This window comes from Ursus arctos, unplaced genomic scaffold (genome assembly GCF_023065955.2).
Source record: "Ursus arctos isolate Adak ecotype North America unplaced genomic scaffold, UrsArc2.0 scaffold_4, whole genome shotgun sequence".
NCBI classification, from domain to species: domain Eukaryota; kingdom Metazoa; phylum Chordata; class Mammalia; order Carnivora; family Ursidae; genus Ursus; species Ursus arctos.
The window spans coordinates 90,765,881-90,787,906 of NW_026623056.1; the positions used below are offsets into that span (position 1 = coordinate 90,765,881).

General features: G+C 50.9%; 3 protein-coding genes across 3 annotated transcripts; 2 read left to right on the forward strand and 1 right to left on the reverse strand.

Moving 5' to 3' along the window:
• The first annotated feature begins 2,585 nt into the window (after positions 1-2,585).
• On the forward strand, positions 2,586-3,749 carry LOC113250247 (keratin-associated protein 10-7-like). Its single transcript, XM_026491584.3, has one exon. The coding sequence runs from the start codon at positions 2,586-2,588 to the stop codon at positions 3,456-3,458; it is 873 nt and encodes a 290-aa protein (XP_026347369.2). The 3' UTR covers positions 3,459-3,749.
• Positions 3,750-8,332: 4,583 nt separating this feature from the next.
• LOC125281514 (keratin-associated protein 12-1-like) lies at positions 8,333-9,029 on the reverse strand. The gene has a single exon (XM_048215196.2). The coding sequence runs from the start codon at positions 8,998-9,000 to the stop codon at positions 8,620-8,622; it is 381 nt and encodes a 126-aa protein (XP_048071153.1). The 5' UTR covers positions 9,001-9,029; the 3' UTR covers positions 8,333-8,619.
• A 2,148-nt stretch (positions 9,030-11,177) lies between these two features.
• On the forward strand, positions 11,178-12,284 carry LOC125281508 (keratin-associated protein 12-3-like). Its single transcript, XM_057306776.1, has 3 exons — positions 11,178-11,362; positions 11,504-11,689; positions 11,924-12,284. Exons 1-3 carry the CDS (start codon positions 11,202-11,204, stop codon positions 12,036-12,038), a joined length of 462 nt encoding a protein of 153 aa, XP_057162759.1. The 5' UTR covers positions 11,178-11,201; the 3' UTR covers positions 12,039-12,284.
• The last annotated feature ends 9,742 nt before the right edge of the window (positions 12,285-22,026 follow it).

Below are 22,026 nucleotides of genomic sequence, written 5' to 3' on the forward strand. Positions count from 1 at the left end.
TGTCTCTCTTCCTGTTGGCTTTGCAATTGAAGATGAGTGGTAGGGCTATCAGCCCCCCTGCCAGCCCCCTACTCCATTTTAGTGAGGTTTCTCTTTATTAATTTTCACACATTCCTTTCACTACACCCAACTACTGCGTAAAGGGTTTGGTTGTACAATCAAGAAACTAGAATTAAAATGGGAAAGACAGAACCATCAGTGAACTGTAGAATTTTTCATTATCTTGTGTTCCCTTTGTTCTACATTAAGAGGGACAGATGATAGATAGATAGATAGATAGATAGATAGATAGATTGATAGATAGATAGAAAATGAAAATGCCATAAGGAAAGTATAAGACAAAAACAAGTTAGGAAATAATATTCACAGCTACTGCCACAGCAAATGTGCTGTATCCCTAACACTTAAGAGCTGCCAAAAATCAGAGAAGAGAAAGACCAACAGTTGAACCCTACCTCACACCATATACAAAATCAACTCAAAGTGGATCAAAGACCTAAACATAAGAGCTAACACTATAATACTCTAAAAAGAAAACATTGGGGTAAGTCTGTATGACCTTAGATTTGGCAACAGTTTCTTAGATATGACATGAATAGCACAGGCAACAAAAAAATACATAAATCGGAGTTCACCAAAATGTAAAAGCTTTATGTATCAAAGAATGCTATCAAGAGAGTGAAAAGCCAGCCCACAGAATGGGGAAGATATTGAGAATCATAACTCTGATAATGGTCTCATGTCCAGAATGCGTAACTCCTGTAATTCAACAATAAAAGGACAACAACCCGACCAAAAATGGGCTAAACATTTGGAAAGACATTTCTTCGAAGCAGATACACAGACGGCCAACAAGCACTTGAAAGGAAGCCCAATATCATGGGCCATCAGGGAAATGTAAGTCAAAACCACAATAAGCTGCTACTTCACACCCACTGGGGTGGCCACAGTTTTTTTAAAAAGCAGAGAACAGAAGCAGTGCTGGGGAGCACGTGGAGATGCTGGAACATCGGATCTCGCCGTTGGAAATGTGAAGTGGTGCAGCTGCTGTGGAAAGCAATTGCAAAAGTGATGCATAGAGTTACCATTTGACCCAGCAATGCCACCGCTAGGTACGCACCCGGAAGAACTGGAAAGAGGCGTTCAAGCAAAAACGTGGACACAAATGTCCATAGCGGCACTATTCACACAGCCAAAGGGTGGAAACAACCCAGATGTCCACTGACTGGGGAACGGAGAAATAAAATGTGGTGAACCCATTTGCTGGAATATTACTCAGCCAGGAACAGGAGTGGCGCACGGGCACAGGCTACAACACGGACGCACCTGGAAAACGTGATGCTTGGTGAACGACGTCAGACACAAGAGGCCACGTGCTTTGTGGTTCCTTATGTGTGAAAGGCGGGGAATAGGCAAATCCATAGAGACAGAAAGCAGATTAGTGACTGACGGGGGCTGCGGAGGGACTCCTCAATAGTTCAGGGTTTCCTTCTGGAGTGATGAGAATGTTCTGGAACTAGATGGTGGTCATGGTTGCACAATACTGTGTCTTTGCTAAATGTCACTGACTTGTACACTTTAAAATGGAAAAAATCGTACATTTTATATATTATGAGCTCAATCTGTAAAAATCATGCCAGCTAGAGGTTTCTAGGAGTGGGGCCCCCACGCTCAGCAGCACCGGAAATTAATAACATGGCAAAGTTGGGTTGATCTTACAGGTGGGACATTTATGTTTTAATTTGAGAAACTTCATTAATGAGCTCAGGTAGTTTTCCAGATGCTTACTGGAAATCTGAATGTTTTCCATTTTGTATTTGATTCTTTTGTACTCTCTCCTGCCTTGGTTGTGAGGACTTTAAATTTTCCTATTAACCTTTCGTCCATTATGCATCTTGCCAATATTTTCTGGCCATACGGCACCTTCAATCTATATGCCAAAAAGATTCCCTTTGGGCTTTGACTGAAATGACACCAATGATGACAGATGGGGGGCAAGGGGAGGATTCTACTGCCCTGCGTTTCTGGTCCACAACGGTCTCGGGTCCCTAGTGCACACTTATGGCATGTGTTCTTTGGTCAAATTTTACTCTTTTGTACCTGTCTCACTCTCTTGATACTCCTTGTAGATACTTTACAGTTGGGTCTGCAATGGCCCTGGGAGTCCTTCCCAAGCATCACGCACCGGTGTGGCTGGTGTGCGTGATCCCAGTCTCACACCGAGCTCCTGCGGGAATGTGACCTTAGAAACCGTGGCAGTCACTCAGCAAAACCTGCCTCAAATATTTTCCCTAAGTTTTCTGGAGCCCAACAAAGAACAGACAAGAAAACAGAGTCCTGCAACGTCCTTGCCAGTTTAATGAGTAAAAAATAATTGTAGAAAATAAACTGGCGCTAACGAGGTCTTCCCTGTAACCAGTTCTCAGACCAACAAGGAAGGGACGCGAGGTGAGCCGATGCCTGGCACAACACACACACCCAGGGGGTATAAAAGCCGACAGACAGCTTGAGCACCTCACACACACACTCACACACCCACACACTCACACACTCACAGCCTCCTCCAGCTCCACCCCACCCCCACCATGGCCGCGTCCACCCTGTCCGTCTGTTCCAGCGACCGGAGCTACGGCAGCCGCGTCTGCCTGCCCGGCTCCTGTGACTCCTGCCCTGACTCCTCCTGGCAGGTGGATGACTGCCCAGAGAGCTGCTGCGAGCCCCCCTGCTGCGCCCCCACCTGCTGTGCCCCCACCTGTTGCGCCCCCAGCTCCTGCACCCCGGCCTCCTGCCTGACCCTCATCTGCACCCCTGCGAGGTGCGTGTCCAGCCCCTGCCAATCAGCGTGCACCAGCTCCTGCCAGCCTTCCTGCTGCAGCTCCTCCCCCTGCCAGGAAGACTGCTGTGTGTCTGTCTGCTGCAAGCCCGTCTGCTGCACCCTTGTCTGCTGCAAGCCTGTGTGCTGCACCCCTGTCTGCTGCACCCCTGTCTGCTGCAAGACCTCCCCCTGCTCAGCCTCCTCATGCTGCCAGCAGTCTAGCTGCCAACCCTCCTGCGGCAGCTCCTCCCCCTGCCAGGAAGACTGCTGTGTGTCTGTCTGTTGCAAGCCTGTGTGCTGCACCCCTGTCTGCTGCAAGCCCGTGTGCTGCACTCCTGTCTGCTGCAAGCCCATTTGCTGCACACCTGTCTGCTCGGGGGCCTCCCCCTGCTCTGCCCCCTCCTGCTGCCAGCCCAGCCCCTGCTCCTCGTCCTGCTGCAGACCCTCTTCCTGCGTGTCCCTGCTCTGCCGCCCCGTGTGCAGACCCGCCTGCTGCGTGCCCGCCTCCTCCTGCTGTGCCCCCGCCTCCTCCTGCCAGCCCAACTGCTGCCGCCGGGCCTCCTGCGTGTCCCTGCTCTGCCATCCCGTGTGCTCCCGCCAGACCTGCCGCGTCCCCACCTCGGCCCAGAAGTCCTGCTGCTGACAAGCTCGAACTTCTGCCTCTGGTGTTGCCATCTCTGCTCCTGGGCACGAATGTCCTCTCTCAGGAGCCCTGGAGCCCCTCTGGGCACCAGGACCACCCTTTTGCCCCTTGGTGAGCACACAGCTGCTGCCTGCCAGGGATTCAAACATGCCATCCATCCCTTTCTGCAAAAAGATGGCCCATAAGTCCCTCCATGGAGGTGGACTGCGGCACCCTGGGAACCCTCCTCTGTAGGATTGGTTGCTTGTGTTCCACATGACAAAGGCCGATTGCCATAATCAATAAAATGTTTGTGTCATGACATAGACTGGTGTTTGTTTTCTTCTCCTCCTCGGAGCCCAAAGACCCCTCCAGAGTGGAGCTCTGTCTGGTGGAAGCAAACAATAAAGACATTCTCAAATTCCAAGTTCAAAACACTAGAGTGATGAAGAGGTCTGAACGCGGATGCCATCTGCACGCTCCACGTCCCTTCCCTACCCCGCAGCCTCACCCTCCCCACAGTGAAGAGCCCTCCAAGCCTGGGCCCCGGGGGGTGAGCATAGTTGCACAAGGCTTAGACCCTGAGTGGGCTTTGGGCTCCAGCCCTCGCCTGGCCCCTGCCCGTGCAGGTTAAGGGTGAGCTGGGGAGCAGCACGACCCTACCTGATGAGCACCTGAGGGTCCAGTACCCCGCACGTGCTGACTCCCTTGGAGACAGGTGCCCGCACGAAGGAATGCCTGCACGCTGGTCTGGGCACAAGGGCTGGCGCTCTGAAGCACCCGCAAATCCCTGTAGCCCGAAGAAGGGTGCAGGGGTCGGTTCAGACATCGTTCATTCTACTCAAGATTTCAAGGCCTGATTGAGGAGAGACAGGGAACAAAAAGATGCCTTGTTGACAAATCCTCAGGACAGTGGGAGAGGATGACCCTGCAGTCTCAGTGGACCACTAGCACCAGAGAGTCAAGTGGGCACCAGTCAGACCAGCCAAGTCAGCATCAGGCTCCCTACTTACCCCCTGTGCCAGAAACAGACAGAAGAGGCCCCCAGGAGCAGAACAGCCCAGGCCCAGCAGACAGGGGAAGGAATAGATGGTATCTCCTCCCAGAGGCTGTTAACTCTACCGCACGGAAGAAGAGACAGAGCAAAAACCCTAAGGGGGCCTTTAAAGAGAAAGGGACTGGGTTGTAAACACACCTTGGCTGTTAAATCCCTCAGTTGGCCTGAATTTATCCAAAACCTGTGCCCATTACTTGTTCATCAAATTTTAAGAAAAATATGCCCATCTGCATAGATAAACGGACAGAGACCTCGATGGATTCTTCACAGCACAGAGTTAAAGACGTGGAGGAAGGTTCCACCTCATCCGTAACCAAAAAGAGCAAAGCTCAGGGATGTAGACTCACATGGAAACCAGCAAACCACAGTGTCGCCAAAATAGTGCATGGGAGGGACGGGCGGGGGCCCCTGCAGGACGCACCCCTGCTCTGGCCCAGCGGCACGAGAACATCCAGGACCTCCTGATGGCTCCTGCAGGAAAGTCGGTCACAGCTGCAGAAGGCACGGCCGGACACCCTGCTCCCGGCCAGGGCGTCTACACAGCCAGCTGGATTGCTCACAGACAAGACGTCTACACGGTCAGTCAGACAGCTTACAGATGGGGAGTCTACATGGTCAGCCGGATTCTTCACAGATGGGGAGTCTACACAGTCAGCCAGACTGCTCACAGATGGGAAGTCTACACAGCTGGACTGCTCAAAGATGGGGCATCTACATAATCAGCCGGACTCTTCACAGATAGGGAGTCTACACAGTCAGCCAGACTGCTCACAGACAAGGCGTCTACACGGTCAGTCAGACAGCTTACAGATGGGGAGTCTACATGGTCAGCCAGATTCTTCACAGGTGGGGAGTCTACACAGTCAGCCCGACCACTCACAGACTGGGCGTCTACACAGCTGGACTGCTCAAAGATGGGGCATCTACATAATCAGCCGGACTCTTCACAGATGGGGAGTTACACAGTCAGCCAGACTGCTCACAGACGGGGCGTCTACACGGTCAGTCAGACAGCTTACAGATGGGGAGTCTACATGGTCAGCCGGATTCTTCACAGGTGGGGAGTCTACGCAGTCAGCCAGACTCCTCACAGATGGGGAATCTACACGGTCAGCCAGACTGCTCACGGATGGGATGTCTAAGCAGTCAGTCAGACTGCTCACAGATGGGGTGTCTACACAGTCAACCTTATTGCTCACTGATGGGGAGTCTACATGGCCAGCCAAACTGCTCATAGATGGGGTGTCTACATGGTCAGCCAGACTGCTCACGGATGGGATGTCTAAGCAGTCAGTCAGACTGCTCACAGATGGGGTGTCTACACAGTCAACCTTATTGCTCACTGATGGGGAGTCTACATGGCCAGCCAAACTGCTCAAAGATGGGGGGTCTACATGGTCAGCCAGACTGCTCACACACAGGATGTCTACACAGTCTGTCAGACTACTCACAGATGGGGTGTCTACACAGTCATTTGGAGTGTTCACAGACGGGGCATTTACACAATCAGTCAGACTGCTCACAGATGAGGCGTCTACACAGTCAGTCAGACTGCTCACAGACGGGGGGTCTACACGGTCAGCCACACTGTTCACTGTCGGGGGGTCTACACAGTCGGACTGCTCACAGACGTGGCATCTATAGTCAGTGGGACTGTTCACAGATGGGGAGTCTGCACAATCAGACCGCTCATAGATGGGGTGTCTACACAGTCAGCTGGAAAGCTCACAGACGGGGGGGGTCTACACGGTCAGCCTGACCGGTCACTGATGGGGCATCTACACGGTCGGTCGGACTGCTCATTGACGAGGCGTCTACACAGTTGGACTGCTCAGTGATGGGGTGTCTACACAGTCAGCCCGACTGCTCACAGACTGGGCGTCTACACAGTCAGTAGGACTGCTCACAGATGGGGCATCTACACAGTCAATCCGACTGCTGACTGACGAGGCGTCTACACAGTCAGACTGCTCACTAATGGGGCGTCTACACAGTCAGCCCGACCGCTCACAGAGTCTACAGAGTCAGGCAGACTGCTCACAGACGGGTGGGGCAGTGTCTACACAGTCAGCCCAACGGCTCACTGATGGTGTGTCTACACAGTCAGCCCGACCGCTCACTGACGCAGCGTCTACACAGACTGCTCACAGACGGGGCTCACTAATGGGGCCGCCGTGCCCAAGGTGAGAATGAGTCGAGGGGATGGGGTCTCTACTTTGGGAAGCTCTTCGGTGCGTGTTCATGGTGCAGCGACAACGCCAAGGGCTCTGAGACCCTGCGATGGCGGCGAGCCCTTCTGTGGGCAGCTCCCGGCCTGGACCGTCCCCGCCCTCGAAGGCACGGCTGAGGAGCCGGCGCGGCCCCCCACCCCCTGTCTGGTGGGTGGCGCCGTGGCTGCCGGGCGCGCCTGGAGGGAGGGCGTCTGCGAGGCGAGGCCGCGCACCCGTGGTGGGGAGGCCGGTGCCGGCGGTGGGGTCCGCACGGGACCGAGGGGGACGTAGAGCTGCGCGTAGTAGGTGCTCCGAGAGTCGCTCCCGAATGCCCCTTCCTCATTTTCCCGCGACCTCACGATAACGGATGTCTCCAGATTCGTGGACACGTGGTCCCCCCACAGGAAGGACCCGCTGCGCTCCTCTTGGGCTAGTTCTTGGTGCTCAGACAGCTCCCCCCGGCACCCTGGTGTGCCTCGGCTGCCCCGCGCTGACGACCGTGCCCCCTCTGGGCATCTCCCGCCTGCCCGGGGCGGCCCCAGCGCCCTTGCTCTCGGGTGGCCGGTGGTCACACCACAGGGCTAAGCCGCGCTGTCGGGGGCCAGTCTGGTTTCTGGGCCAGGTTTCCCGACCCGGAACAGTGCAGGCTCCCCGCGGGAGCACACGGGAGGGCGGCGGCCGGAGGCTGTGCGACAGAGAGGCGGGGTCTGTGCCGCGGCCCCGAGACGGACCACGCACACGGTGGCTGCCGCAGGACCCGCGGACACGGCTCGGAGGCCGGAGTCTGGAGAGGGCCTCTCGGGCTGAAACCAAGGTGTGGCGGGGCTGGGTCCTTCCAGAGCGCCCGCACAACCTGTCTCCTGTCCCTCCGAGCCGCTAGCGGGGCCACCTGCTCTGGGGGGCGTCTACAAGGTCAGCTGAACTGCTCGTAGATGGGGCGTCTACACGGCCAGCAGGCTACCGTTGCCCAAGGAGAGAATGAGTCGGAGGTGATGGTGGTCCCAGCCCACATTGCGGTGTCCCGCTTCCCGCGGTCTCCTCTTCCGTGGCAGCCCTTCCTCTCCCTTCTCCCAAGTCCCTAGGATGATGGGAGTCCCCCTCAACTGTTCCAGGACAGCTCCCGTTGCAAGACCCTCAGTTCACCCCGTCTGGGAAGCCGCCTCGCCTGTAGGGCTGTATTTACCGGTTCTGGGGACGAGATGTGGGCATCTCCCAGGGCCACGGAGGTTACCCACAAAGCCCTGTCCCCCGAATGGGAGAAGGAGGAGCTATACTCTCGATGGAGCGTACATTTTTAATTTTTAGGCCAGGTTGGCTCCGCATATTAATGGCCGAGGAGGGGACCTTTTTACCTAAAAGGGGTCAGATCAGAAAGTTAGAGATTCACTCTCAGCCCCACCCAGCAGAGTAAAAAATAACCTCGCAGGTTCAAGGGACAAAGTGGGACAAAGGAAGCCCTGGGGGCCCATCAGGCTGAGCTAGGAGCGCCCACTCGCCCAAGAGTCCCCTGGGCACAGGCATCCGGTACCGTGTGGCTTCTCTGCAGGAGCTTTCCTGGATTCCAGGAGTTCCCCTGGAGGAAGCAGTTTAGGGAAAGGCGTTAAAGGAGAGACACCACACATGCGCGAGTGTGCATCGGATGCACTCTGGGATTTATTGGACCCTGTGCTGGTGGCTGCAGAGCCTAGGCCCTCCGCACCAGCCAGGGTGGGTGCTGTGTGGATGGCCCAGGCCGGGGCCAGGGACACTGGGGGCGACTCTCTCTGCCTGGTTAGAGGGGATCAAGTGGCTTTGCTGTAAGATGGTCTATGGGGTCCAGGAGGTCTGAAGTGGATGATGTCTGGGCTGCCTTGTAGGAGTTCGGAGAGCTGCTACTTCTGACCACACGGAGGAGGGGTCCTAGGAGGCCATGGGCTCAGCAGCAGTTAGGGGTGCCGCAGGAAACAGGCCTGCAGACCAGGGTGGGGCAGGAGGGCTGGCAGCCCCCAGAGGACTGGCAGGAGGAAGCCACATACACGATGGGCTTGCAGCTCACAGGAAGGCATACAGCAGGCTTGCAGCTCACAGGAAGGCATACAGCAGGCCTGCAGATCACAGGCACAGAGCAGGACACCTGGCCGGAGCTGGGCATGGAGCAGGACACCTGGCAGGAGCTGGGCACGGAGCAGGTCGTCTGGCAGGAGCTGGGCACACAGCAGGTCGTCTGGCAGGAGCTGGGCACATAGCAGGTCGTCTGGCAGGGGCTGGAGGTGCTGCAGGCCTGCTGGCAGCCCGTGGAGCAGTTGGTGTGGCACATGGTGGCGTGGGGCTGGAGTGAAGTCAGGGTAGAGGATGGGGCTGGTCTGGAGGCTCCTTCCCTGGGCAGCCTTTATACCCGGGCTGTGGCATCCTGGCCACCAGCCACACAGGTGCCTTCCTCCTGGTTGCCTGATTGTTTTCCTCTTCCTCCTCCGTGCGTCTCTTCCTGGAGTTTCTGTTGGAAGTGACCCGGTTCAGGAAACTGTATCAGCGGGAGGCTTGGCGTGACCCAGAAGCCCTGTGATTTCTGGCTCAGAGCCCAGGTTGGGTGGTGAAGGACCATCAGCTGGGGACAAGGGACCCCACAACGCGATGCTTGAGGTCCTCCCCAAGCTTGCACACCCTGTCCTCTGTCCACACAAACACCATCTTGCACGCCAGACCAAGGGTCCCCCATTTTGACTTGGAGACTCCGTGACCCAGAAGATCTTCCCAATGGACCAGAGCCAAGCGGCTGGGCTCCTCATCGGGGACAGCCGTGGCCGTGTCACCCACCATGTCACCCAGTCCCAGCTTTGTGCCGGGCGCCGTGCTAAGCCTTTTACCTGGATCAGCTCATCACTGACTAGTCACCAGTCCTTGCAGCATCCAAGGGGTGGGTGACACCCCACTTACACGGATGCACAATTAGATTCCATGATGTGTGCGCGCTCAGCACTGGGGCAAAGAAGCAGGAATCCGAAGCTGCTGGGTCCACGCTGGAGACTGTGGTCTTTACCATTGTGCCAAATTATGCGGGGGCTTTAGGGGTTTTCTGAGACTCTTGGATCTGTAAGTTAGAATTTAAAAACAAACGAATTTGGGGGGTTGTGTGGACGACTCGGTTGGTTGAGCGTCTGACTCTTGATCTCAGCTCAGATCTTGATCGCAGGGTTGTGAGTTCAGGCCCTGTGTTGGGCTCCACGCTGGGCATGGAGCCTACTTGACAAAAATTGGGGAATTTTGTCCATTATTTATGCTTCGATGTCATTCTCTTCTCCTCCGTGGATTGAAATTGTTTACTGTTGGACTTCCTGATATTGTCCATAGACCCTCTTCATGATTCTTAATTCTGTTTTCTCTTCTTCGGATTGGGTAATTCCTACTGACGTGTCTTCACATTGACTGTCTTTCTCATTCTATTGGCCTGGGACTGTGATGCCTGGACCTCAAGCTGCGTGGTCTGCACCTGTCCACCTGCACCTGCAGCCCAGAGGCCACACTGCAGGATTTCCCACTGTTTCGGGAACGTGCCCGTTTCTGCAGCAGTGTCCTCACAGCCCCATGGCTGCTTCTGCTTGGAACACCGCCCCTGCCCCCTCCACATCACCCACATGCCAGCTCAGCATCACCTCCACACAGAGGTCCCCAAACCACCTACCAGCACCCCTATTGCTCTCTACCTGCTGAACCTGGTTTCCTTTCTGGGACTCAGCCCGCTCTGGCATCATTTCATGCATTAACTTTCACGCTCTCGTGTATTCGTTGCCCCACGAGGCTCATGAGGCTAGGACGTCTCTGTAGCCAGCACACCATATATATTTGTTGCATGAACAAATCAGTTACTGCATAGATTACTAGAAGGCAGAGGTTGGTCAAGTTTCTATAAAGGGAAGATAGTAAATACTTCAGGCTTTGCAGTGGCGTGGTCTCTCTCATAACCACTCCGCATTATAGTGCAAGCCCCAGACAATACGTAAGCAAATGAGCATGGCAGTTTCCAATAAAACTTTATTTACAAAACAAGAGGCAGGCCAGATTCGTCCCACAGACTTCCCTGCTTCCCAGTTTACAGATCCCTAGTTTAATGTTTTCCTGTGCAAAATAGAAGCTCAAAATATATTACTGCCTCAAAGTCACCACTGACCGCATGAGACAGAAAGGAATAGAGGATGCGGTGCTGAGCGGAGCCAGGGGTGCTGTGTGCATAGTACCGACCTGGAGAAATTGCCCAAAGCCCACATAAAGGCAAACCAGAACATCCTGTTTACAGAAGAAGTTGGCCTCTAAGCCAAACTTATTATAGTGGAGCGTAGCACAGGAGAGCGCGTCCCACGATAAGATGTTGGGGGAAACATGGTGGAAACAACTATGAGGAAGTCAACAGTTGTGCTTCTGTGTGGCCAGGACGCCTACAGCCCGGGTATAAAGGCCGCCCAGCGAAGGAGCCTCCAGACATCACCACCCTCTTCTCTGACTCCACTCCAATCCCACACCACCATGTGCCACACCAGCTGCTCCACGGGCTGCCAGGCTTCCTGCAGCACCCCCAGCTCCTCCCAGACGTCCTGCTATGTGCCCGTGAGCTGCCAGCCCACCGTGTCCGTGCCCGTGAGCTGCCAGCCCGCCGTGTCCGTGCCCGTGAGCTACCAGCCTGCCGTGTCCGTGCCCGTGAGCTGCCAGCCCGCCGTGTCCGTGCCCGTGAGCTGCCAGCCCGCCGTGTCCGTGCCCGTGAGCTGCCAGCCTGCCGTGTCCGTGCCCGTGAGCTGCCAGTCCGCCGTGTCCGTGCCTGTGCCCGTGAGCTGCCAGCCCACCGTGTCCGTGCCCGTGAGCTGCCAGTCTGCCGTGTCTGTGCCCGTGAGCTACCAGTCTGCCGTGTCCGTGCCCGTGAGCTGCCAGTCCGCCGTGTCCGTGCCCGTGAGCTGCCAGCCTGCCGTGTCCGTGCCCGTGAGCTGCCAGTCCGCCGTGTCCGTGCCCGTGAGCTGCCAGTCTGCTGTGTCCGTGCCCGTGAGCTACCAGTCTGCCGTGTCCGTGCCCGTGAGCTACCAGTCCGCCGTGTCCGTGCCCGTGAGCTGCCAGCCTGCCGTGTCTGTGCCTGTGAGCTGCCAGCCCGCTGTGTCCGTGCCCGTGAGCTGCCAGCCCTCTGCGTCCGTGCCTGTGAGCAGCAAGCCTGCCATATATGTTGTCCCCTCCTCCCAGTCCTCTGTGTGTGCGCCCGTGAGCTATAAGCCCCTAGTGTTCGTGGCCCTCTCCAGCCAGTCATCCGGGGGCTGCCAGCCCACCCGCCCCACCCTGCTCTGCAGACCCACCTCCTGTAGCACCCCATGCTGCCTCTGACCATGAGCCTCCCACCCAGCTGCTCCCAGGGCACAGGGGGCCACCCTGGCACCCCTCGTAGAACAAGTCTTCAGTGGCCTCCAGGTTCTGCACGGGGCAGGTGAAGAGCATGCCCAGCGGACCCTCTGAAGCCTATGGCAAGGATGTAGCAGGGTGATCGGGATCCCTCTGTGACCCTGCGTGTCCCCTCTGGGAGGCCCTTCTCCAGCAGGGAACCAACCCTTTGTGAGCCAAATAAATCATGCTTTCCTGATACAGCTTGTCCTTCTGTTTTATTGTCCTGTATTTTGAAGTTCTTTTCTCGAAGACATATATAGCCATAAGCAGAGCAGCCCCTCCTCAAAGAGCCCTCTCTCCAACAGCTCAGCGGGAGGTGGGGAGGGGGTCCTGGGAGGGCGCAGGGGGAAGATGTCCTGCCCACATCCACCACCTGGGACTCACCTTGTATATGGGGAAGGGCAGAGGAATAACTACCCCCACTGAATAGGGAACAGGAATCAGACTGTTACAGCTCGGAGGGCAGGGAAAGCTCACACACCCACCCCAACTACAAAGTGGAGTCTGGACATGGCAGGGAGGAGCAGCAGGATGTGAGAAAGCTTCGCCCTCCAAGACCCAGGCACATAGGGCCTGCTCAAGACACCCTGGGGTAGGACAGTGGAGCCCTCCTAGCCCCAAGTCAGCTTGGCTGGTACAGCTGCAGGAGCAGCAGCAGTCACTGGGGGGAGGCAGGCACGTGTAGAGGTCCCCTCCATGGGTCAGGTACACAGGACAGCTGAAAACTTAGGGCAGAGCAAGAACGCTGTGCCTCCAGCCCTTGCCCTAAGCACATGGCACTGGAAGCCCACCACAAAGGAATCTGAAATCTTAGGTACCCTGAGGTTCATCACAATAACAATAAAACCCAAACCAAGGTCAGCATCTAAGCAGGCTGATCCAAACTTCCCTCCACCACACGGATGACCTGACAGAAGAGACTCACCCATTTCCTAGACGAAACTCTGTTTATGTCCATTTCAATTAACACGTGATGGCTGATACTCAATCAAAAATTAGAAGACATACAAGAAAGCAAGGGAAAAAAATTAATCTATTGTCAGGGGACAAAGCAATCAACAAAACTGGACTTAAAAATGACCCAAATGTTAGAGCTATTCAGAAAGAAACAGTAAAATAACTATGACAAGTGAAATGAGTCAGATAGAGAAAGGCAAATATAGTTGACCCTTGAACAATGTGGGGGTTAGGGGCACTGACCCCCTGCAAGTGAAAAATTCACACATAACTTTTGACTCCCTGAAAACTTAACTATAATAGCCTACTGTTGACCAGAATCATTACTGATAACATAAGTAGTCGATTAACATGTATGTTGTATGTTAATGTATTATATGCTGTATTCATACAATAAAGTAAGCTAGAGAAAAGAAAATGTTATTTAAAAACCATAAGGAAGAGAAAATACATTTACAGTACTGTACTGTATTTTTAAAAAAAAAATCCATGCAGTTCAAACTCATGTTGTTCAAGGGTCAATTGTACTGTATCATCTCACTTGTATGTGGAATCAAAATAATAACAACAACAACAACAACAATAATAATAATAATAATAATAATAATAATAATAATAAAAATAAAAATAATAATATTTCCAGAGGTGGGGGCAGGGGGTAGGTGAAATGGGTGAAGGAGGTCAAAAGTTACGAACTTCCAGTTATAAGACAAATGAGTTGGGGAATGTAATGTACAGCATTTCTATAAAAGAAAAACACCAATTTAATATGTTTAAAGAAATAAAGGACAGAACTATAAATATGAGAACAGAGTGAGTATCTATTAAAATAGAAGAAACAGACCTGAGGGAAATAAAGAAAACTTCTAGAAATAAAAAAAATCAAGTAATAAAAATTAAAAATTTAGTGGAAACATTAAACAGAATATTAGACACAGCAGAAGAGAGAATTAGAGCAATCAGAAGGCAGATCCAAAGAAAATGATCCCAAATGCAGCAAAAAGAGTTTAAAAAGCAGCAAATATATAAGAGAAGTTAAGAGATGTGCTAAATGATTAGGGGGGACATGTGTGGTAAATTCATGAATAAAAGCATGGGAATTATAAATGTTAAATTTAGAATAACAGTTACATTCAGGATGGACTAAAGCATGAGTCATGTGGGGGATTGAGTCATGTGGGAGATGTCTCAGAGGGGTTCAAATAAATAATTAAGTAAGATAACTAAAATTAATATGTTAAATAATCAAGGGTAAAACATGACTACATATATGAACAGATGGAGAATTTCAGCAGAGAGATGGACACTATATGAAAGGGTCAAAAAGATTATGTAAAAATCAAAATACAGTATCAAAAATACATTCCTTCAATGGACTAATCAGTAGACTTGACACCGCCAAGTGTGGAATAATTACATTTAAAGATAAGTAAATAGACACAGCCCATATTAAAACCCAAGGAGAAAAACAGTAGGGGGAAAAACAAGAATAAAACATCAAGGAACTCTAGGACAATATTAAATCATCACTAATGCATGTAATTAAGGTCCCAGAAAAACAGAAGAAAGAGAATAAGGCAGAAGAAATATTTAATTTCTTAAAATTTATCATTAACTTTCTAAAAATAATGGAAGACATAAAATTATAGGTCCAAGAAGCTCAGAGCATCTCAAGTAGGATAAATCAGCTCTCCACTCCTACAAAAAATAATGACCTGGACACATCATTAAAGTCCAACTATAAAACCAAAAGAGAAGAGGAAATCTTGAAGACATCTGCATGAAAAAGACATGCTTCATAAAAAATGAAGATGAGAATCTCTTCAGAGTCTAATTAGAAAGCATACAATTCAAAAGACAACGGAAAGACATCTTTAAAATACTAAAACAAAAATCTGTCAACCCTATGAAACTTTTAGGAAAGCATCTTTAAAAATTAAAGTGAAATAGTGGCTCCTGGGTGGCTCAGTCATTAAGCGTCTGCCTTCGGCTCAGGGCATGATCCCAGCGTTCTGGGATCAAGCCCCACATCAGGCTCCTCTGCTGGAAGCCTGCTTGTTCCTCTCCCACTCCCCTTGCTTGTGTTCCCTCTCTCGCTGGTTATCTCTATCTCTGTCAAATAAATAAATCTTTAAAAAAAATTAAAGTGAAATAAACACTTGCTCAGATAAACAAAATTGAAGAGAGATTAACCACAGACACCCACTACCAGAAATATTAAGAAAATTTCTTCAAGCCAGTGATTGGGAGAGCAGAGAGAAACCTGATGTGCACAAGGGGAAAAAGCTGCTCTAGAAATGATTCTAGAGACAAGCTAAATATAAAAAACTTTACAAGATAATCTACTGTCGAGAGCAGACACTGTCACAATGCACTGGGGGTTCTTCACATGTGTAGAAGTAAAGGAGACACCCTCCCCAGACGATGTGATGTGGAAATACACTGCTGTGGAGTCCCAACACTACAGATGACCAGCATAATATCATTTGGAGGTATATTGTGTTCTATTAAAGGTGTAAATTACAAATTCTTGACCAATCCACTTGGAAAAGATGTGTAACTGATGAGGACAAAAGTAGAGACGAAATGGGATAATTAAAAATACTAAACTTGGGGGTGCCTGGGTCATTTAGTTATTAAGCGTCTGCCTTTGGCTCAGGTCATGATCCCAGGGTCCTGGGATCGAGCCCTGCATCGAGCTCCCTGCTCAGCAGGAAGCCTGCTTCTCCCTCTCCCACTCCCCCTGCTTGGGTTCCCTCTCTCACTGTGTCTCTCTCTGTCAAATAAATAAAAAATCTTAAAAAAAAAAAAAACAAGCTAAACCTGAAAAGAAGAAAAAGAGAAAAAAGAACAAGTGGCAGAAATAGAACACAACCAGCAAGATGGTATTTTACATTTAAGTGTATAACAACTTCCATTAAATGTAAAAGGTCTAAACATCAAAATAAAAGGACAGAGATTTTTAAATTGGATAAAAAAGCAAGACCAACTATCTGCTATCTACCAGAAATCCCACTTTAAATATAAAACCACAGTTAATTATTTCATATATGTATATGTTTCTATGTATGCTATGTATATGTTTCTATGTATATGTTTCTATGTAGAAATTAAATATTTCTACATATGTATATAAGCATCATGTGTATACTTATGTATACATATATAATATATACATAAACATACATAATCAAATACATTGTTGGTCTTATCATTGTGAACAAACCATTGTACCAAATCAAAAATAAGAAAAATAGAAGTTGTTATGTTACCTCCTCTTACTCCTTCCTCATTGTGCTTCCTTACTTTATATAGACCAAATTTTCTGACCTATATTACTTTCCTTTTCTCTAAAGACCTTCTTGCAAAGGAGGTTTACTGGCAAAAATTTCTCTCAATACTTAGTTGTCTCAGAAAGTCTTCATTTTCCCTTCACTTTTGAAGGATAATTTTGCAGGGTACAAGATTCTTGGGTGACAGGTTTTTCCCTCTCAACACTTGAAATATTTTGCTCTCCTCTCTCCTTGCTCACGTGGCTTCTGAGGAGAAGCTGGTGTAATTCTTGTCTGTGGGCCTGTGTAGGTAAGGTTTTTTTTCCTTTGGCTTCATTGAGGATTTTTTTCTTTATCTCTGATTTTCTGCAGTTTGGAAATGATGTGCCCAGGTATAGTTGATTTTTGTACTTATGCTGTTTGACGTTCTCTGAGCCTCCTGGGTCTGTGGTTTGGTGTCTGACAATAGTTAAGGGGGTTCTCAGTCATTATTGCTTCAAGTTTGTCTTCTGCTGCTTTCTCTCTCACTTCTCCTCTGCTGTTCCCACTTCACAGAGGTTATACCTTCCGTGTTGTCCCATGGTCCTTGGGCGTTCTGTTCTGGGTTTTCATCTTTGTTCCCTTTGCGTTGCAGTTTTGCAGCTCCTCCAGCTCAGAGATGCTTTCTCAGCCGTGTCCAGTCCACTAGGAAGCCCATCACAGGCATTCTTCATTTCTGTTGCAGTGTTTTTGTCTCTAGTGTTTCTTTCTGGTTCTTTCTTAGGATTTCCATCTCTCTGCTTACATTTCTCCATCTGTTCTTGCATGCTGTCTGCTTTACCCATCAGAGCCTCTAGCATGTTCGTCAGAGTTGTTCTGAATTTCCGGTCTGGTAACTCCAGCATGTCAGCCATGTCCGGTTCTGTCGTGTGCTCTGTCTGCAGATTGCTCTTTAGCTTTTGCCTTGTGATTGTTTTCTCAATAGCCAGACATGATGCCCTGGGTAGAAGGAACTGCTGTAAATAATCTTTGGTACTTGGTGGTGAGGTGTTGGCGGGGAGGGACGCATTCTGTAGTCCTGTGATCAGGGCTCAGGCTTCCAGCAAGCCTGTGCCTCTTTTCAAGAGTTTCTCAGTCCTCCCCCCTTCCATGAGACAGGATGGCTAGAGGGGCTGAGTTAGGTATTTTCCTTTCCATGGGTCAGTCAGGCTGATAAATCCCTCGGTGGTTAAGTTCTGGTTAATAGTTTTTCCTGAGTGAGCCTTGTTAAGAATGCTCTGCCAGATTTCAAGATGATTCCTTTACCCCCTCACCCCGCCAGAAGCATGAGGGGATCTTCCTCTATCACCAAGAATTCTAGGAGGTGTAAAACTCACAACAGTGCAGGAGCCTCCCATGACTGGGTCCCCTGAAGTTTTTAATCTCTCAGCCTTGTCTACACTGAGCCTCCAGCAAGTTGTGAATTACAGTCTGGGTTTCCCTGCCCTGGACCCAGCCCCAGCAAATTATGATTCTCTGTATTCACCTGTGGGTGCCTCCATTTTTGGGGGGGGAGCAGTGGTTTGCCCTGTGACCTCACTTCTCTTACAAATCTAAGAAGAACCATTGATTTTTCAACTTGTTCTGCTATTTACCTGTTGTTAGGACAGAGTGGTGACTTCCAGCTTCTCCCGTGCTGGACCAGACTACCACGACTCAGAGCACAGCCCCCATGAAGTGGTGCTACACGGTCAGGTAGACAAAACTACACGGCCAGCTGTGGCTAGCCCCTCTCTATCGCCTGCACAGAGGGTGCGTGAGTGCCGGAGCCAGGGGGTGAGGAGAGGAGGCTATGCTCTTCACTGAGGCTGATCTAGCCGCCTGCTGCGGCTGAGTACCCAGCCCTCCAGCAATGGAAGCCTGTTGAAGGTCAGTCTGGAGGTGAATCTCATGAGGAGGATGTACCCTCCTCCAGAACCGTCAGACGCTCTTCATCAGTGGCCTTTATATGGTATTGAGTCCATAACGGGTAGAAAACATGAGTCTGGAAACCAAGGGTTGGAAACTAGGAGGGTCCCTACTTACCATTTCACCCAGTGACCCACTTGGGGAATTTGTGTGCTCTGACCCCCACCGCTGTGAGCTCTGCAGGTTTAGAGGTCCTGGTTCCTGAAGGACGACTGTTCCCAAAGGGGACACAACAGGAATCCCACTGAAGTAAGTATTAATTTTCCACTGTTTATAAGTCAGTATTTCAAACTCATATAAATGTTCACAGTATATACATTACATAAATAGGATAGATATGTGTCTATCCACACACTGAGTTCTGTAAGGTGCTTATCCTTCATCATTTTGCTCCTCTGGGTAAAACATCAAGGACTTCTTCCACGCCCACACACAGATCTACCCTGTTCTTTTTAGCGCCTGTGTAGTGTTTCCTCATACAAAGATGTTAAAATAACATTGCTCCTCTACTAACGGTCTTCATCTTGTCTCTTCCGTCGTTACTGTTGCTATCACAAACAATGTGATTGTGAACATGTGTATCTTTGTGCAAGCCCTTCTGTTGGGCTGATTCCTGGGAGAAATACCCACTTTTTAAAGGAAGAGTCAGTGGGCTCTGAAAGACTGGCTGTCCAAGGCTGTAGTCAGTGCACAGCAGAGCAGAGGTGTCTACAACCAGCCCTGGTCCCCGGGGCGACCTCCCCCACCGCCCCCTGCTCAGGGGACTCTTGGAGACAATGAAGGAATTGACTATAGAAGCCTCCAGAGGGGACCGCAGTAGCATCCTGCCCCACCAACAGCCGCTGCAAACATCTGACCATTTGAAACCTGCAGTCACTGAACCTGGGCACCGCGAGCCTCCCCTTGGCTGAGTAACACTTCTCACATTGATATCCAGTAAACACATGGAGCCCATGAACCCCCGCATACGGCGCTGGGGCAGTCCCACCGTAAGGAGACGAGGCTGCCGATGAGACAGATGGCGGGCCGGCAGAGGGCCCCCAGGGAGCACCATTGGTAACACACACCAGCCGCACCCAGGAGCTTCAAGATCCATTCCACCAACGCAGGGCTCCGGAGGCGAGAAGACAACGCTGCCTCTTGAGTGAGTGGCCCCGAGAGAGATTCCTCTGTCTTGTCCCTTTCCAGCAGGCGGTGGGGCTGACCTGGAATAAGGCTTCCCTTCTGGCATCGCCTCCAGCCTGTTTTGTGCATCTCTGGTGAAGGAGGGGCTGCCTGGCAACCGGAGAAGGGCAATGACGTCCTGGGACTATTCTGTCCCACTCCCGGGACACTTGACCCTAGTTGATTATTAGCACACAGACTGTGGAGGCGACAGCCCGCCTTAAAGGAAAATGAGTTCTATAAAGTCACCGAGGGGCAGAAAGGGGGTTTTGGGAAAATCTTGGCCCCAGAGCAGGTGCCAGATTTTTCAGTTCTCAGAAAGAACCTTTCGTCCTAAACCAGCAGGATTCCTTGGGCAAGCGGACAATAGGTGCTAAGAAAACTCTTTGAAATATGATCCATTCCATTTACTTTCTAATCTGTAAAGCAGAAACGCAAACCAGAGATTTCCTGGCCTGTCTCCCCTGATTTTATAGCCTTTATGCTTTGGAAGTATACTGAGCAATTACAAAACAAGAAGGTGTAGGCAACTATCGCACAGCCCTCACGGGCATTCTGCATCTTTTTCTGTAAGAATGTGTTAATAATTTACGTCTTAACTAAGAGTTACTGTTGACACGGGGCGGGGGGGGGGGGGGGGGGGGACTTTTCAGAGAGCCACTTCGATCACCAGGCAAATAATCCTAGATAAGCATTTGCTTACCCTGAGACTCAAGTATCTTGGAAACTTTAAGGTATGCTCTTGGGAAAGATAGTCTGGCTGCTCCCCTCCCACAGTAAACAGGCACCAACCCCCCCAAACAAACAAACAAACAAACAACAAAAAACAAAGAAAGAGAAACCCCATTTGTTCACACAAAGGAGACAGGGTGCTTTCAAAAAGCTCATAGCCCCAGACTCAAGAGCGGGCAAGTGTTATCTTTGCTCAGTACTGTACAACAAGCCGTGGGGATTCCTGCAGGTCAAAATCCCTATAAAAAGGAAAGGGAAAGAAGTCATTCCATATTCCCACTCCCTAGAGAACCACAGTTCAGACTTTGGTACGTTAAAAAAAAATCTTTCTCTGTATTGTGTGTCATGTGTATTGCAGTGGGAGGGAGTTTGCTTGTGTTTCTTACAAAGTTCTTTTTATTTTTTTACTTTTTAAATTTATTTGACAGAGAGAGAGCAAGCACAAGCAGGGGGAGCGGCAGGCAGAGGGAGAAGCAGGCTCCCTGCTGAGCAGGGAGCATAGACCCGGGCTGGATCCCAGGACCCTGGGACCATAACCTGAGTTTAACGCAGATGCTTAACCGACTGAACCACCCAGGCGCCCCTCTTACAAAGTTCTGGTCATGCTGTTGGTCTAAATTGGTTTCCCGCTTTTTTTTCTGTAAGCCTTGTTTAGGATACAGACCTACGAGTAAAAGGGATCCCTATGCTGGGGGTCATCCCCCAAGTATGGGTTGTCCATATTGTTTGCACAATTAAAATAATCTGCTGTATTGAAATAGGGAGGAAGCCTAAAACATGATGAACGAAGACAGACCCAGGCTTCGGTGGTGGGACGTCTCTCCAGCACAGCAAAAACCCCATGGAGAATGGTTTGACCTTGGGGTCAGATCTCAGTTCACAACGGAGACTGGTGTTTCTAATCATTTCTGGGATGTTCTAAGAGGATCGGAAGGCGGGATTTAAAAAAAATTTTTTTTTTAAGATTTTATTTATTTATTTGACAGAGAGAGAGAGACAGACAGCAAGAGAGGGAACACCAGCAGGGGGAGTGGGAGAGGAAGAAGCAGGCTCCCCGAGGAGGAGGGAGCCCGATGCGGGGCTCGATCCCAGGACCCTGGGATCCCGCCCAGAGGCAAAGGCAGACGCTTAACGACTGAGCCACCCAGGCGCCCCCAGAAGGTGTGATTTTTAATCTTTGCAGGCAAATGGCTGAAACCCCAAGGATAGACTGGGATTCCCAAAGCAGCTCATACGACTTCCTTGTTTCCCTTTCCAGTGAGATCCTGGCCTTGCCTTCATGCTGCTTCTTTGAGCTGGCAACAAGGAGCTCATGACCAAGCCCTGGGGCCGCGACTGGCTGTGCCCCAAGCCGACAAAGAGTGAGTTGCAGGGGCGCCTGGGTGGCACAGCGGTTAAGCGTCTGCCTTCGGCTCAGGGAGTGATCCCGGCATTCCGGGATCCAGCCCCACATCAGGCTCCTCTGCTATGAGCCTGCTTCTTCCTCTCCCACTCCCCCTGATTGTGTTCCTTCTCTCGCTGGCTGTCTCTATCTCTGTCGAATAAATAAATAAAATCTTTAAAAAAAAAAAAAAGAGTGAGTTGCAAGCCCCCTTACCATGTGCCCTCAGCCTGCTGGGCTGCCAAGGCTTCCGTCTCAGAGCTCACCTTTGGCGCCTTGCTGTTCCGATTGGGTCCGCCCCCCCCACCCCCGCCCCGAAAAAGGATATGTCGAAGGCCGAACTCCTGGTGAATGTGACCTCATTTGGAAATAGGGTCTTTGTGGATGAGGTCGCACTGGGTTAGGGCCAGCCCATAGGAAGTGCCCCTATAAGAAGAGAGCAATTCGGATGGAGCCTCAGAGAGAAGCCATGCGAAGAGGGGGACAGGAATGGGAGCCA